General features: G+C 48.0%; 1 protein-coding gene across 16 annotated transcripts in view; it reads left to right on the top strand.

Annotated features, from left to right (window-relative positions):
- Nucleotides 1-15,976, top strand: part of PLEKHM1 (pleckstrin homology and RUN domain containing M1) — a 50,775-nt gene that overhangs the window by 21,962 nt on the left and 12,837 nt on the right. For all 16 annotated transcript variants that reach the window (XM_089901338.1, XM_089901344.1, XM_022565081.3 and 13 more), the window contains 2 exons: nt 10,243-10,504; nt 13,846-14,772. In XM_089901338.1, the coding sequence (XP_089757464.1) occupies nt 10,243-10,504; nt 13,846-14,772 (1,189 nt within the window). The remainder of the gene's footprint in view (nt 1-10,242; nt 10,505-13,845; nt 14,773-15,976) is intronic.

Genomic DNA, 15,976 nt, shown 5'->3' with positions numbered 1-15,976 from the left:
TCACATTTATTCTTGGGTCATGAAAAGCAGAAGTAGGAATTGGAGTGCACGTGGACACAGACACATAAAACCCAGAGCTCATCCTAGCCGCTGTCTGGGGCTTGTGTTGGGGATATAACCTTGCTCTTTCAGTTCCATCCACACACATCCTTTGGCCTACGTCTACACATCCTTTGGCCTGTAGCTTTCAGATCCTATAACTCAGGATGGGCCAGCGCCATGAAATAGACTATAGAAGAGGCATATCCACTCTCTTTTTCTAACAGCTTTATTGGGATATAATTCACATACCATACAATTTACCTAATTAAAGTGTGTAATTCCATTTGTTTTAGTATATTCACAGATTTGTACAACCATCATCACAGTCTAATTTTAAAACATTTTCATCTCCCATAAAAGAAACCCCCTACCCATTAGCAATCACTCCTGTCCCTTTCCCCTCCTACCTCACCCCGCTCAACCCCTGGTAACCACTAATCTCCTTTGTCTATAGATTTGCCTGTTCTGGACATTTTACATAAATGGAATCATGTAATATGTGACACTTGCGATTGGCTTCTTTCAGTTAGCAAAATGTTTCATCCATGTTGTGGCCTGTATCAGTACTTCATTCCTTCTCATTGCTGAGCAGTATCCCATTGTAGATTTCATTAGATGGATGTATCACATTTTATTTATCCATTAATAAGTTAATGAACATTGGCGTTTTTCCTACCTTTTGGCTATTATGAATAACGCTACTATGAACATTCATGTATAATTTTTTGCTTGGACATATGTTTTTAACTTTTTTGGATTCATACCTTGAAGTAGAATTTTGGGCTCATATGGTAGCTATATATAACCTTTTGAGGAACTGCCAAGAGCAGCTGCCTTGTTTTATATTTCAACCAGCAGTGCATTCCTCTGCATCCTCACCAACAGTTCTTACTGTCTGTTTTTGTTGGTTTTGCTTTTATTATAGCCATCCTAGTGGGTGACAAGTGGTATCTCATTATGGTTTTGATTTGCATTTCCCTGATGACTAATGATACTGAGCATCTTTTCATCTAAATGCTTATTGCCATTTGTGTGTTTTCTTTGGAGAAATGTCCATTCAAAACATCTGCCCATTCTTTTTTTTTTTTTAACAGATTACAGTTGTCACAGACTGTTTTTTTTTATATTTATTTATTTGGTTGCTCTGGGTCTTAGTTGTGGCATGCGAACTCTTAGTTGCGGCGTGCATGTGGGATCTAGTTCCCCCACCAGGGATCAAACCCGGGCCCCCTGCACTGGGAGCGTGGAGTCTTATCCACTGCACCACCAGGGAAGTCCCTGCCCATTCTTAAATTGGGTTATTTAATAAATTGAGTTATAGTTCTTTATATATTCTGGACACTAGACCCTTATTAGATAAATGATTTGCAGATTTTTCTCCCATTCTGTGGGTTGTCTTTTCACTTTCTTGATTATATCATTTGAAGCATAAAAGTTTTAAATTTTGCTGTTGTCTGTCTTTTCTTTCGTCACTTGTGCTTTTGGTGTCATACCTAAGTACTCATTTCCTAATCCAAGGTCGTGAAGATTTACTCCCATGTGTTCTAAAAATTTTACAGTTTCATCTCTTACATATTAAATCTATGATCTAACTTCATTTTTTTGCATGTGGTTATACAGCTGTATGAGCACCATTTGTTGAAAAGACTATTATTTCCCCATTGAATTGTCCCACTTTTCCCCTTTAAAAATTTTTTGAGGAATGGTGTATTTAAAGTACCCAGAGCCTCAGTGTACACCTCAGTGAATAATTATATATTATACACACTCTGTAACCACCATCAAGAGTCAGAACATTTCCAGCCACCAGAAGCTTCCTTCATGCCTTCTGCCACTCACTGCCCTGCTCCAGAGGAAACCAGCATTCTCACTTCTAGTCCATAAAGTTTGTCCTGTTGTTGAACTTCATATAGATGGAATCATACAGTATGTACTCTTCCACTTGTTTCACTGAACACTATGTCTGAGAGATTCATCTGTACCTGTAGCCTGAAGCTCTAGTTTGCTCTTTTCCATCGTTCTGTAGTCTTCCACTGTAAGAATATATCACAACATCGTTATCCATTCTCCCATTAACAGACGTTTGGGTTGTTTTCAGGTTTGGGCTATTATGAAGAAAGCAGCTGTGAGCATTCTCGTACTCGCCTTTCAGTGAACCTGTGTACTCATTTCTGGGTGTACATCTAAGAGTGGAATTGTTAGGTCACTGGGTAGGCATATGTTTAGCTCTAATAGATACTGCCAAACGGTTTTCTAAAGTGCTTGTGCTAACTTATACTCAACAGTAGCAATATATGAGCATTTTCATTGCTATTTATCATAGTCGATGGTATTATCAATCTTTTACATTTTGGCCACTCTAGTAGGTGTGTAGTGGTATCTCACCGTGGTTTTAATTTGCATTTCGCTGATGACTAATTATATTGATACCTTTTCATTTGCTTTGTGGAAGCATCCTTTAAAGTCATTGTCTCATTCTTTTTTTTTTTTTTAACATCTTTATTGGAGTATAATTGCTTTACAGTGGTGTGTTAGTTTCTGCTTTATAACAAAGTGAATCAGCTATACATATACATATATCCCCATGTCTCCTCCCTCTTGCATCTCCCTCCCACCCTCCCTATCCCACCCCTCTAGGTGGTCACAAAGCACTGAGCTGATCTCCCTGTGCTATGTGGCTGCTTCCCACAAGCTATCTGTTTTACATTTGGTAGTATTTATAAGTCCATGACACTCTCTCACTTCATCCCAGCTTACCCTTCCCCCTCCCCGTGTCCTCAAGTCCATTCTCTACGTCTGCATCTTTGTTTCTGTCCTGCCCCTAGATTCTTCAGAACCACTTTTTTTTTAAGATTCCATATATACGTGTTAGCATACGGTATTTGTTTTTCTCTTTCTGACTTACTTCACTCTGTATGACAGACTCTAGGTCCATCCACCCCACTACAATTGTCTCATTCTTAAATTGAGTGTATGTGTTTTCCTTATTGATTTGTAGGGGCTCTTTATATACTGTGGATGTGTCTTTTACTGGAGAAAAATATATGTTTATAGCAAATATCTTCTTACAGTCTGTGGCTGGCCTTTTAAGTCTCTTAATGGTATCTTTTGTTGAACAGAAGTTCTTAATTTTTAAAAATTATTTATTTATTTATTTACTTTGGCTGCACCGGGTCTTAATTGCGGCACGCGGGGTCTTCATTGTGGCATGTGGGGTTTTTAGTTGCAGCATGTGGACTTTTTAGTTGTGGCATGCATGCAGGATCTAGTTCCCCAACCAGGGATCAAACCCAGGCCCCCTGCATTGGGAGCTCGAAGTCTTACCCACTGGACCACGAGGGAAGTCCCAGAAGTTCTTAATTTTAATGAACTTCAATTTATCAGTCTTTTTGTTTTGGATCAATGTGTTTTGTGTCTATTTTTAAAATCTGTGTCTACCCCAAGGCTATGAAGGCTGTGGAAATCCCTGTATTTTCTTCTAGAAGCTTTAATATTTTACCTTTTACAATTAGGTTTATGGTTCATCTGGGATTAGTTTTTGTATATGGTGTGAGGTAGGTGTTTTCCAAATGAATATCTGATTGACTTAGTACCATTTATCGAGTATGACTGTGTAAATCATGGAACTGTGTAAGTGTGGGTCAGACTCTCAGTTTTTGCTCTCTTTTTTTGGGGGGGCCGGGCCTTGCAGCTTAGGGGATCTTAGTTCCCCGACCAGGGATTGAACCCGGGCCACCGTAGTGAAAGCGCCGAGTCGTAACCACTGGACCACCAGGGAGTTCCCCAGTTTTTGCTGTCTTGAAGGTGGCTTTAGGCCCAGAATGTCACAAGACCCTGAAGGTTGTGACTATAAAACCAGCAGCACACACCGAAGGTTGAAGAGAAAGGCTCTGAAGCCCCCACTCGAGCTAGAGGAAAGGGATGTCCCTTGTGGACAGTGGCTCTGGGCCGCAACAGGGCTCCCCAGCATGGCCTTGACTGTGGTGAGCTCACTGCTGTCGAGGGTCTGGCTTCTGCTTTGCTGGCTCCGACATCCTATCTTGCCAGGGTCCTAGAGCTGATGGACAGAACAGCTTACCTCGTCAACAAAGTTCCTCCTCTGCTCACCAAGCTTTGACGGTCCCCACCACCTCCACCCCCGCACTGCCTCCGTGCACCTGCTTCCAGAGCCCGCTCCTTCCAGCCCCAGCTTTTACATTTGCTGTTCCCTCTGCCTGGACCCTTTCCCAACTCACTGCTTTTCCTCACTGTCGTTTCAGCCTTCCCTGACCACCCTGTTTCAAAAGCACCATCCCCAATGACTGTCTTTCCCATTTACCTGCTTCATTTTATGACACTCATCACTAGGTTAGATTCTGTTATCGCTTTCATTGTCTACGTGTTTATTTCCTGTATTTCTGTCCAGGATATTAGCTCCATGATACAAAAGACCACGTCTGTTCACTTGTTTTTTTTAATATTTATTTTATTTACTTATTTGGTTGCACCAGGTCTTAGTTGCGGCCGGCGGGCTCCTTAGTTGTGGCTTGCCAGATCCTTAGTTGTGGCATGCAAACTCTTAGTTGTGGCATGCATGTGGGATCTAGTTCCCCGACCAGAGATCGAACCCGGGGCCCCTACATTGGGAGCGTGGAGTCTTAACCACTGCGCCACCAGGGAAGTCCCACGTTCACTTCTATATTGTCAGTTCTGAGCACTGTACCTGGGAAAGCATAGGTATCAGTGAATAGTTCTCAAATTGTTGAGAGACTCCCGAGATGCCAGCTTGTAAGTTTACACTGAGAAGTGCTCCACCAGGTGCCTGGGGCGGGCAGGTTGGTCTGACCAGGTCACCCTCTGCCTCCTGGCCTGCATCAGGGGAGTCTGGTTGCTGCAGGGTTGCTTGGGGACCGTGAAATCGAAGCACCGGGTGCCGAGTTCAGCGTGAGAACCTCAGATGCTCGCCCCTCCCAGAGTCTGTCTCTAGAGGGGAGCTGTGGGTCCGTCCATTCCCTAGGAGATAGTCACTGTGCTGCCCCTGCGATTCTCATCTTTCTATGCTTCTGTCATTTAGTCACTGCTATTTATCTGACACTTTATGGGGGGGAGGGAGTCACTATCAAGTTTTACAATCCCGAGAGCCGTTCAGTCTTTCTTTAAAAATTTGTTTTTAATTAATTTAATTAAAAGCCCCAGCTATGGGCCAAGCACTACACTTGGTACAGCGATGGAACAGGACAAAGGCTCTGCTCCTTGGGGAAAGACACTATGTTAGACAAATAACTGTCTGCACCGTAATTACACTGGTGACAAGTGCCGGGAAGGATGGGAGTGGGGAAACTAGGGTGACTCTGTGGCATCCGGAAGGTCGTGAGTTGGTTTCTCAGTTTAATTCCCAGAGGACAGTCTGAATTCTAAGACTTGGCCCTAATCACTGCCCTCATGGACCACTGGCCTCTGGCATGTGGTCCCCTCCCCCAGGAGGAGGAACAGGCAGTCCCTTGGCCTGACATAATGAGGACAGACTGAACAAAAGGGATTTTTTGAAAGTGGTCCAGAGACCTGACGTCTCACTCCTCTGCCAGACCCCTCTCTGGGATTTAGCTGTTGTACACAGTGTCCTGGTCCCTGTAGTAACTCCAAGTGGCATTCTTCTGTCTTGGGTCCTGGTGGCAGGTGCTGCTCTGGCTTAGATCCTTGGTCATTGGTGATTTCCCCCCACTGTTAAAGGGGCAGGGAACGGGCCAGATATGGGGCCTTGAATGAGCAGGAGGCAGGTTTAGTGGGGGAGGGGAAACAGTGGTGTGCTGCCCTCTCCCCCGCTCTGTGTAATAACTGGGGGTCCTGGAGGGGGGCACAGCCGCAGAGCTCAGTCCAGGCCCATGTGCAGAAGCTCCAAGGACCCAGTATTCCTGCTGTTTTTCTCTATTGCTTAAGAGAACAAAAGGTTTTCCCTAGAGTATCACTTCCTGGTGGCCGGCCTGGGGCCACTGGACCAGGTGTGAACATCTCCAAGGAGAGAGAGGCCCTCACCAGTGAGCCTACACCATCTCAAAATCCACATCTGTCTCCTGCCTTGTTTCCTCACCCCATCTGTGTTACTTTATGTTAAAGAGAGTTGGATAGTCAAGGTGTATCCCCTCATCTTTTATAGCTCTGTGCCCGGCACAAAGAAGGATGACCATTCCAAACAGCTTTGTAGGTGCTAGGATGGGGGTGAACACAGAATGCCATGGGAGCCCAGAAGGGGTCCCAAACCCAGCTGGGGGTGGGTGAGTAAGGACAGCTTCCAGGAGAAGGCGATGGATGACCCCTGAGCTGAGCCTCAAGGGAGAGTGGTCTCTCCCATTAGGGCCATTATCCGGGGCTGCAGCGTTGCAGGGTTTCCCAGGTGTGTGTGCCAGGCTCCAGGAGGCTGCCTGGACAGCCATGTGATTGCTCCTCCAGCCCATTTTCCCTGGGGAGTGCCCCTGGGTCATGATGACTTAGACAGGCTTTGTTCAGAATCCTGAGTTGTAAATAGTCCCTAGCAGTCACCCTGATTGACACGTTGTCCTGTCACTGGCAGAAGGAAGCACCTGCCAATCTGAGGGTTTGGGGAGGAAGCTCTGGAGGCCCAGCTCTGTGAGCCGCCCCCCCCCACCCCCAGCCCACCTCCAAGCTCCTGACTCAGAAAATTTGGCAGCATCTGAATGGATTAAACTGTCCAAACCAATCCTTCCGGGCATTCTGGGTAGCTCCAAGCCCTGCTCCCCCATTCCCTGTCTGCGGGAGCAGGGAGGGCAGTCTTAATTTAGGGGGTGGAAATAGCAACATCAGGATGAGGTCGGTGGCACTTAACAGAACAGCTGGGCTGTCCCACCCCTCAGGTGACTCATTTCCTCTGTGTAGACAGCCACTTAGGCGCCCAGCCAGTTTCCTCACCTCTGCTCTTCCACACTTAGGCACGGAAAGGCAGGGAGCACTTGAGTGAAGAAAAGGAGGCAGAGTCCATTCCTACAAGCCTCCTGACCCCAGAGCCACCCACTTTCCTCAGCCAGTGAGCAACTTCAGACTCGGAGAGACAGCAACAGAAGGGAAGGGCTAGGGCCTGGCTGCCTGGAGCCGAGGGGCCTGTTCAGAAGTGGGGAGCAGAGGCAGAGGGAGCTAGTGAGGTCTCTGGGTCCTGCTCACCCATGCCTCCCTCATCTCAAACCCTACAAGCAGTGCTGAAAAACCCTACATCCCTTCAACAAATGGTGCTGGGACAACTGGATATCCACATGCAAAAGAATAAAGGTGGATCCCTTCCTCACGCCCTACACAAAAATTAACTCAGGACTTCCCTGGTGGCGCAATGGTTAAGAATCCGCCTGCCAATGCTGGGGACATGGATTTGAGCCCTGGTCCAGGAAGATTCCACATGCCGCGGAGCAACTAAGCCTGTGCGCCACAACTACTGAGCCTGCACTCTAGAGCCCGCGAGCCACAACTACTGAGCCTGCGTGCCACAACTACTGAAGCCCACACGCCTAGAGCCCGTGCTCCGCAGCAAGAGAAGAAGCCCGCGCACCACAACAAAGAGTAACCCCCGCTCGCCGCAACTAGAGAACGCCCGTGCACAGCGATGAAGACCCAACGCAGCCAAAAATTAATTAATTAATTAATTAATTTAAAAAACCAATTAACTCAAAATTGATTGTAGATCTAAATGTAAGAGCTAAAACTGTAAACCTCTTTGCAGAAGACATAGGAGTAAGTCTTTGTAACCTTGGCTTAGGCAATGGTTTCTTAAGTGCAATACCAAAAGCACAGAGACAAAAGGAAAAATAGATAAATTGGACTTCATCAAAATTTTAAAATTATGTGCCTTAAAGGACAACATCAAGAAAGTAAAAAGACAGCTCACAGAATTGGAGAAGTTATTTGCAAATCATGTATCTGACAAGGGCCTAGTGTCCAGAATATAAAAAAAAACATTGTAACTTGTGTTTGTTTCCTAGGGCTTCTATAACAAAAGACCATAAAATGGATGGCTTGAAACTACAGAAACGTATTACGGTAGTTCCCCTTTATCTGAGTGGATACGTTCCAAGACCCCCAGTGGATGCCTGAAACCGTGGATAGTACCTAGCCCTATATATAGTGTATTTTTTCCTATACATACGTACCAATGATAAAGTTTAATTTATAAATTAGGCACAGTAAAAGATTAACAACAATAACTAATAATAAAATAGAACAAGTATAACAGTATACTGTAATAAAAGTTATGTGAATGTGGCCTCCCCCCCCCAAAAAAAATACCTTATTGTACAAATTTAATGCCTTTAAGCACTTATCACATGCTGTGGCCATAACTTTTGCAGTTTGAGGTGTGACAGCAAAGCTGGCACAAATTTCCTTTTCCTTCTTCACAGTCTCACAGAAGATTCATTCTTACCATAGATCTTAGCAACCTGAGAATATAATTTCTTTCTTTCCTTATTAAGTTGAGAACTTTCACCTTTTCACTTAAAGAAAGCACTTTACGGCTTGTCTGGCAGATCCGAATTGCCAGCATCACTAGTCTTGTGCTTTGGGGTCATTCTTAAGTAAAGTAAGGGTTCCGTGAACACAAGCACCGTGATACCATGACAGGAGATCTGATAACCAAGAGGGCTACTAAGTAAGTGACAAATGGGTGAGATACACTGGACAAAGGGATGATTCACGGCCCAGGCGGGATGGAGAAGGATGGTGCAAGACTTCATCACACTACTCAGAATGCACGCAGTGTGAAACTTGCGAATTGTTTATTTCTGGAATTTTCCACTTAATATTTTTGGACCACAGTTGACTGTGGGTAACTGGAACCGCAGAAGGTGAGACCACAGATAAAGGGGAACTACTGTATCTGGTATTCTGAAGGCTAGAAGTCCAAATCCAGATGGAGGCAGGATTGGTTCCTTCTGGAGATCCTGAAGCACCATCTGTTCCACGCCTTTCTCTTAACGTGTAGTGTCTCCAGCAATCTTGGGCATTCTCTGGCTTGTAGACGCATCGCTCCAGGCCCTCCCTCCGTCATCACGTGGTGGCCTCCCTCTGTGTCTCTGTCTTCGCGTGGTGTTCTCTCTCTGTGTGTCTTTTCTCCTCTTATAAGGACATCAGTCACGCTGGATGCAGGGCCCACCCTACCCCAGTATGACCTCATCTTAACTAACTGCGTTTGCAGCAACCCTGTTTTCACATTCTGTCACCTAACGTCACATTCTGAGGCACTGAGGGTTAGGATTTCAACATATCTTTTTTTGGGGGTGGAGCACAGTTCAACCCATAACACAAGAACAAAAGGACAAATAAACCAATTTAAAAATGGGTAAAGGATTTGAATAGACTTTTCTCCAAAATAGACTTTTCTACAAATGACCAATAAGCACATGGAAAGATGCTCAGTGTCATTAGATGTTAGAGAAATGCAAATCAAAACCATAAGATTGCATTTCTTATTACAGCCATATGGGATGGCTATAATCAAAAATACAGATAATAACAAATGATGGAGAGGTGGTGGAGAAATTGGAACCCTCATATGTTGCTGGTGGGAATGTAAAATGGTGCAGCCACTTAGGAAAACAGTTTGGAAATTCTTCAGAAGTTCAACATAGTTATCATATGACCCATCAGTTACACTCCTAGGTATGTACCAAGGGAAGAGAAGACGAGTGTCCACAGAAAAACTTGTATGTCAAGGTTCCCTGCAGCATTATTCACAATTACCAAAAAGTGGAAACAACCCAAACGTCCATCAGCTGATGAGTGGCTATGCAAAATGTGGTACATCCATACGTTGGAATACCATTTGGTAATAAAAAGGGATGAAGTACTGATACATGCCACACCATAGATCAACCCTGAAAACATTATGCTAAGGAAAAGCCAGTTTCAAAAGACCGCATGTTATAAAATTTCGTTTATGCGTGTCCAAAGTGGCCAAATCTCTGGAAACAGAAAGTAGGTTCTTGGTTGCCTAGAACTGGGGGGGTTGAGCGGAAACAGGGAGTGACTGCTGCTGAGGACGAGGTTTCCTTATGAAGCAGTGAAAATGTTCTAAACGCAGATTGTAGTGATGTTTGCACAACTCCGTGAAGACACGGAAACTGTTGGATTACATGCTTTCAGTGCATTGATTTTATGGCATGTGAATCATGTCTCAATAAAGATGTTTTTAAAAGCAACCTGTCTTTACTTCTTTCCCAATAGAAAAGCACGAGCTGGATCTCAGAAGATGACTTCTACCGGCCTCCCCGGGAACAGCCCGCAGAGAGTCCTTCCCATGATTCCGTGGCTTCTCCCAGAGGGACTCCAGAGCCGAGGCCTGGTCTCCTCACGCAAGGACCAAGAAGAAGCTGTTCCATGGAGGCCTTAGACAAAGCTTGTGTGCCTTCCCTAGGAAGCAGGAGAAGCAAGGCCGCCCCGACACCGGAGCATAAGAACTTCAGGGTGGTGCATCGCAGGCAGATGGGTAAGCGACTTTGCAGGCTTCCGGGCGCTGCACTGCGCGCGGGCAGTGCCTTTCAGAAAGCAGTTCAAAAGTCCCCTTTTCCGTTACCAACTGGGCGGTGTCTTCTCCCAAGAAAAACCGCATCCCAAAATGTAATAAGGAGCACCCTTGCTGAGTAATTCAGAAAAGTATTTCAGGAAGAGTACTATATTTTCTCATAAAATCTTTTATTTATTATTTATTCATTCATTCATTCATTCATTCATTTATGGCTGCATTGGTTCTTCGTTGCTGCGTGCAGGCTTCTCATTGCGGTGGCTTCTCTTGTTGCGGAGCATGGACTTTAGGCGCATGGACTTCAGTAGTTGTGGCTGGCAGGCTCTAGAACGCAGGCTCAGTAGTTGTGGCACACGGGCTTAGTTGCTCCGCAGCATGTGAGATCTTCTTGGACCAGGGCTCGAACCCGTGTCCCCTGCATCAGCAGGCAGATTCTTAACCACTGCACCACCAGGGAAGCCCTATTTATTTATTTACTCATTCATTCATGCGTGCATGCATGCTGGGCCAGGTCTTAGTTGTGGCACGTGGACTCTTAGTTGCAGCATGGGGACACTTAGTTGTGGCATGCAGACTCTTAGTTGCGGCATGTGTGCAGGATCTAGTTCCCCGACCAGGGATCAAACCTGGGCCTCCTGTATTGGGACTGTAGAGTCTTACCCACTGGACCACCAAGGAAGTCCCTCTCATAAAATGTTAATAAAGTAATGCTCAAAACTGCCTACAGAGTACACAAATACTGTTTCATATATTGAAATGGAAAATACCTTCCCTGAAACTCTCCTATAAATCTTATGATTATACATAAGATAATCTTATGAGTATATAGACATCGTGATTCTGTCTGTAGCCCAGAGCAAACCCCTGCCTCTTAAAGGCCCAGGTGTTTCACCTGCTCCTTCCCAAGGCCTTTCTCTTAGTTTATTTCGCAGCTGTGATGGGGTTATTAGATCTGCTGTTTGTTCAGTGGCCTCTGTGTGCAGTTTACAGTGAGGCCACCTTGATCTCCACACCCTGTGAAAGTCTAGAAAGCATTAAGTAACCATAACCTGATTTTTCTGTAACCCTCAGAAACAAACAAACACGTGTGCTCTAGAGTCAGTTTCTTTCTCTCCTCATTTTCTGTTTGCAATGACCCAGCAGAGAATTCTGGCCAGGTTCCTGGGGCCCTGGCTCGGGGAGTCTGGGCAGAGCCCTGGTCTCCATGCTGCCTCCTTTTAGGTTTTTCTTTCAGCCCATGTGATGGTTGCAACCATACCAGAGAAGGTGTGTTTTATGCCTGCATCATCAGGTACCCTGAAGGGTGGGAAGACCCTACACAATGGTTTGAAATCTCTAAGGCTAGTCCAGGCTGGGAGAGAGACGTGTGTGTCCTTTGGACCCCCTGGTTCAGGGGATGGTTGACCCCCAGGGAGCAGGGATCATTGGACTGTGTGTGGTACATAGACACGCACTCACTCACTCACTCAGCAGATACTTACTGAGCATCTGTGATGTGCCAGGCACTGTTCTAGGCGCTGGGGACACAGCAGGAAACAAAGCAAAGTCCTTATCTTCATGAGACTTATATTCTAGTGTGAGAGGCAGGAAATAAACAAATAAACAAGTAAACGTACAGTGTGGGCAGGTAATAATAATTTCTGTGGGGAATAGTAAATCGCGGAGGGAAGGAGGAAAGCACGAGACGATCTTCGTGTTTCGAGCGGGGAGAACGTGTGCAAAGGCCCTGCAGTGGGAACGTACTTGGCCTGTCCAGGAAAAGAGCGGAGACCAGAGTAGCTGGAACAGAGGAGATGGGGAGGGGGGTGGTTAGAGATGAGGCCAGAGTGACGGAGGGTCTCGTGGGCCACAGAAAGGACGTTGGCTTTTGCTCTGAGGGAGACAGCAGCTTTGCAGGGTTTGGGGGGGAGAGATGTGATCTGACTTATCTCTTGAAAGGGGGAGTCATACTGGCTCATTTGTTGAAGGGCTGCAAGGGGACATAGACCAGTTAGGAGGCCACGGCCATAACAGGCCAGGGATGACGGTGGATTGAACCCCTGAGGTAGTGGTGCAGGCGGTGTGAAGTGGAGGAAGATTCTGGATATGCCAAGAGGATTGGCTGATGGATTAGATGTGGAGTGTGAAAGAAAGAAAATCAAGAATAACTCCAAGGTTTTTAGCCCAAGTAGCTGGAAGGATGAAGTTAGTCATTTTATGAGATGAGGAACTTCAGGAGAGAAGCGGGTTTGGAGTGGGAGAATCAGGAATTCATTTTTGGACATGTCAACTTTGAGAAGCCTATTAGACATACACAGAGCAGTTGAAGATCAGAATCTAAAGTTCAAGGGCAAGGTCTAGGCTGGAGATAAAAACTGGTGAGTTGTTGACATAAAACCCCAAGACCAGGGGAGATCAGCTAGGAAGCTGGTGTCAGTAGAGAAGAGAATCCAGGGCTGAGCCCGGGGCCTCCAGCATCGAGAGGCCAGCGAGAGGAGGGGGAGCCTGGGACACAGGAGGGGGGACAGTGACGGCTGAGAAGAGCCAAGGGAAGGGGGGCTCAGCTGTGTCCAATGATGCTGATGGGCTAGGCCAGATGGGCACCAAGGATTGGCCTTTGGACTTGGCGACAAGGAGGGCCTGGTAGCCTTCCCAAGGGCAGGTTCTGTGGAATGAGGGGACAGAAGGCTGCCTGGAGCAGCTTCAAGCAGGAATGGGAGCAGGGGGACTAGAGACAGTTCCCACACCTCCCCAGGGAGGTTTCTGAAAAGGGGACAGAGACACAGGGTGGTAATTAGAGATGCGAGTGGAGTCAAGAGGTTATTTTTAAAGCTGGGAGAAATAACAGCGTGTTTGTGGGCTGGTGGGAATGATCCAGTAGAGAAGGGAGGAAACGGCGGTGCAGGAGAGGGAGGGAGGATTGCTGGAGGGACGTCCTTGTCCTTGAGTATGTGGGGGGCGGTGGGACCCCCTGCACAGATGCACAAATGGGAGGGTTGGCCTCAGACGTAAGCATAGTCAGCTCATCCCTGGCGACGGGGGCAGGCAGAGTGTGGGTGCAGATGCTGGAAGGGAGAGGGGTAGTGGGGGGCATGTGGAGGTGATTGAGTGCTTTTATTCTCTCGGTGAAATTCAAGAACAAGGTCAACAGCTGGGGTGAGGATGGAATGGAGGCTCTCAAAAAGTGTTCCCATCCGGCCCATGGCGGGCCTGTGTTCTCCTGGTGGTCACGTCGTCTGCGCGCAGGACAGGACTCAGGCCCCGGATGTTCTCCTGGGTGGTGAAGGGTCAGGCCCGTCGTCTAAAGCACCTCTTTCTGCCTCCAGGGCTGTCTAACCCATTCCGGGGGCTTCTGAAGCTGGGCACGGTGGAGCGGCGGGGGGCCATGGGCATCTGGAAGGAGCTCTTCTGCGAGCTCTCCCCGCTGGAGTTGCGCCTCTACCTGAGCGGCGAGGAGCACACCTGCGTGGAGAACTGCTCCCTGCTGCGCTGTGAGTCCGTGGGCCCGGCCCACGGCGACGGCCGCTTCGAGCTGGTCTTCTCGGGCAAGAAGCTGACCCTGCGCTCCTCGTGCCGCGATGAAGCCGAGGACTGGCTGGACCGTGTGCGCGAGGCGCTGCAGAAGTGCCGGCGGCCCCAGCAGGAGGAGGAGTGGGTGACCATCCAGTACCCAGACCAGCCCGAGGACCCTCCAGAGGCCCCCCAGGGTGGCTGCGCCTCCCACTCGGACCTGCTCTCGGAAACCCCTGAAACCCCCCAGGGCCCGCAGTTTGACTGGTCTTCTTCCCAGGTTCCCGAGCCTGATGCTATTAAGGAATCCCTTCTGTACCTGTACACAGACCGGACCTGGATGCCCTGTATCTTCTCCCTGTCCTTGGAGTCTCTGAAGTGCTTCCGCGTGAGAAACAATGAGAAGATGTTAAGTGACAGCCATGGAGTCGAGACCATCCGAGATATCTTGCCGGACACGAGCCTTGGAGGCCCATCCTTCTTCAAAATCATCACGGCCAAGGCCGTCCTGAAGCTGCAGGCCGGGAACGCTGAGGAGGCCGCCCTGTGGAGGGACCTGGTGCGCAAGGTCCTGGCGTCCTACCTGGAGACAGCTGAGGAGGCAGTGACACTCGGTGGGAGTCTGGATGAAAACTGTCAGGAGGTGCTGAAGTTCGCCACGCGGGAGAACGGCTTCCTGCTGCAGTACCTGGTGGCCATCCCCACGGAGAAAGGCCTCGACTCCCAGGGCTGCTTCTGTGCAGGTGCCGACTCGCTGTCCTGCTGCCCCCAGCCTGCTAGCCTCGCTCTGCCCGCGGTGGGGTTCCCACTCTAGGCTCTGCACCCCTTCCTGCTCCCCACGAGTGCCCCCATCCTGCCCCGGGGAAGTTGCAGCAAATGAGGCCGTTCCATGATCACATTGTATTCTTTTGGAGCAGGGGCATGGTACCCTTCCAAAAATTTTTCGCTTGCTTTTGCAAGTGGACACAGTTTTTTTTTTTAATTACAAAAATGGGCTCGTATTACTCAGAGCTGTCCAACAGAACTTTCTGTGATGATGAAAATGTTCTAGATCTGTGCTGTCCAGTACGGTTGCTACAAGCCACATGTGCCCACTGAGTACTTAAAATGTGGCTTCCTAGTGTGGAAGGAACTGAATTTTCAATTTGCTTTAATGTAAATATATTTAAACGTAAATGGGCCCCTGTGGCTCGTGGCCACCGTTTTAGACGGCGCAGCTGTAACTGTTGTTCTGCAACTTGGCTTTTTTCTGCTTGGGAGTATATTATGCGTATTCTTCTACGTCAGTACGTCTGCTCTGTCATTAGCATCGTCAAATCCTGTGCTGGGCCCAGGGCCAGATGCTTTATTTGGATCATCTTGTTTAATCCTCACAACAACCCTGTGGGGATTTGTCTCTATTTGTAACTGAGGAAACTGAGTCACAGGGCTGGTAAGTACCTGTCCCACGCTCACACAGCGAGTGATGGTGGAGCCCGCAGAGGACTTGATGGTCCCAGAACCTGTGCTCTTTTCCAGGCCCTCACAGGGCCTCTCCGCTCCCTTGCTTTCAAGGCTTCGTGATCTTCTGCTGCTCACGTTCCATTTCTAGCTCTTCTCCCCAACCCAGACACCCACGTCCATCACCCTGGGCCCTCCGGGTGAAGTGTGAGGAGCCTGTGGGACGGGAGGCAAAGGCCTGCTTCACGCATCTAGAAGGGAGTGGTCTGCAGCTGGTGCCCCTGGAGGATGGAGTAGCTAAGCAGAGCAGAGCTTCCCGCAGAAAATATCTTCAAGCTGCTGCTCACCCCTCGCCCCCCCACCAGCCAGACCCTAGCAGCCACACTTTGCCCTTCAGCACGTGGGCGCCAGTCTCAGGGAGGAGGCCAGGCCTCCGGGGCTGGGAGGAGGGCTCCCTCGCTGGGGACGTGGATGCTGGTGGGTGGGTGGCTCTCCCCACGCCTGCCA

This window comes from Delphinapterus leucas, chromosome 19 (genome assembly GCF_059928025.1).
Source record: "Delphinapterus leucas isolate spDelLeu-1000000601 "Yukka" chromosome 19, BTC_Dleu_Yukka2, whole genome shotgun sequence".
In the NCBI taxonomy this organism is placed as follows: domain Eukaryota; kingdom Metazoa; phylum Chordata; class Mammalia; order Artiodactyla; family Monodontidae; genus Delphinapterus; species Delphinapterus leucas.
Note: the sequence above shows the minus strand (reverse complement) of the source record. Positions and strands in the feature narration are given on the sequence as shown.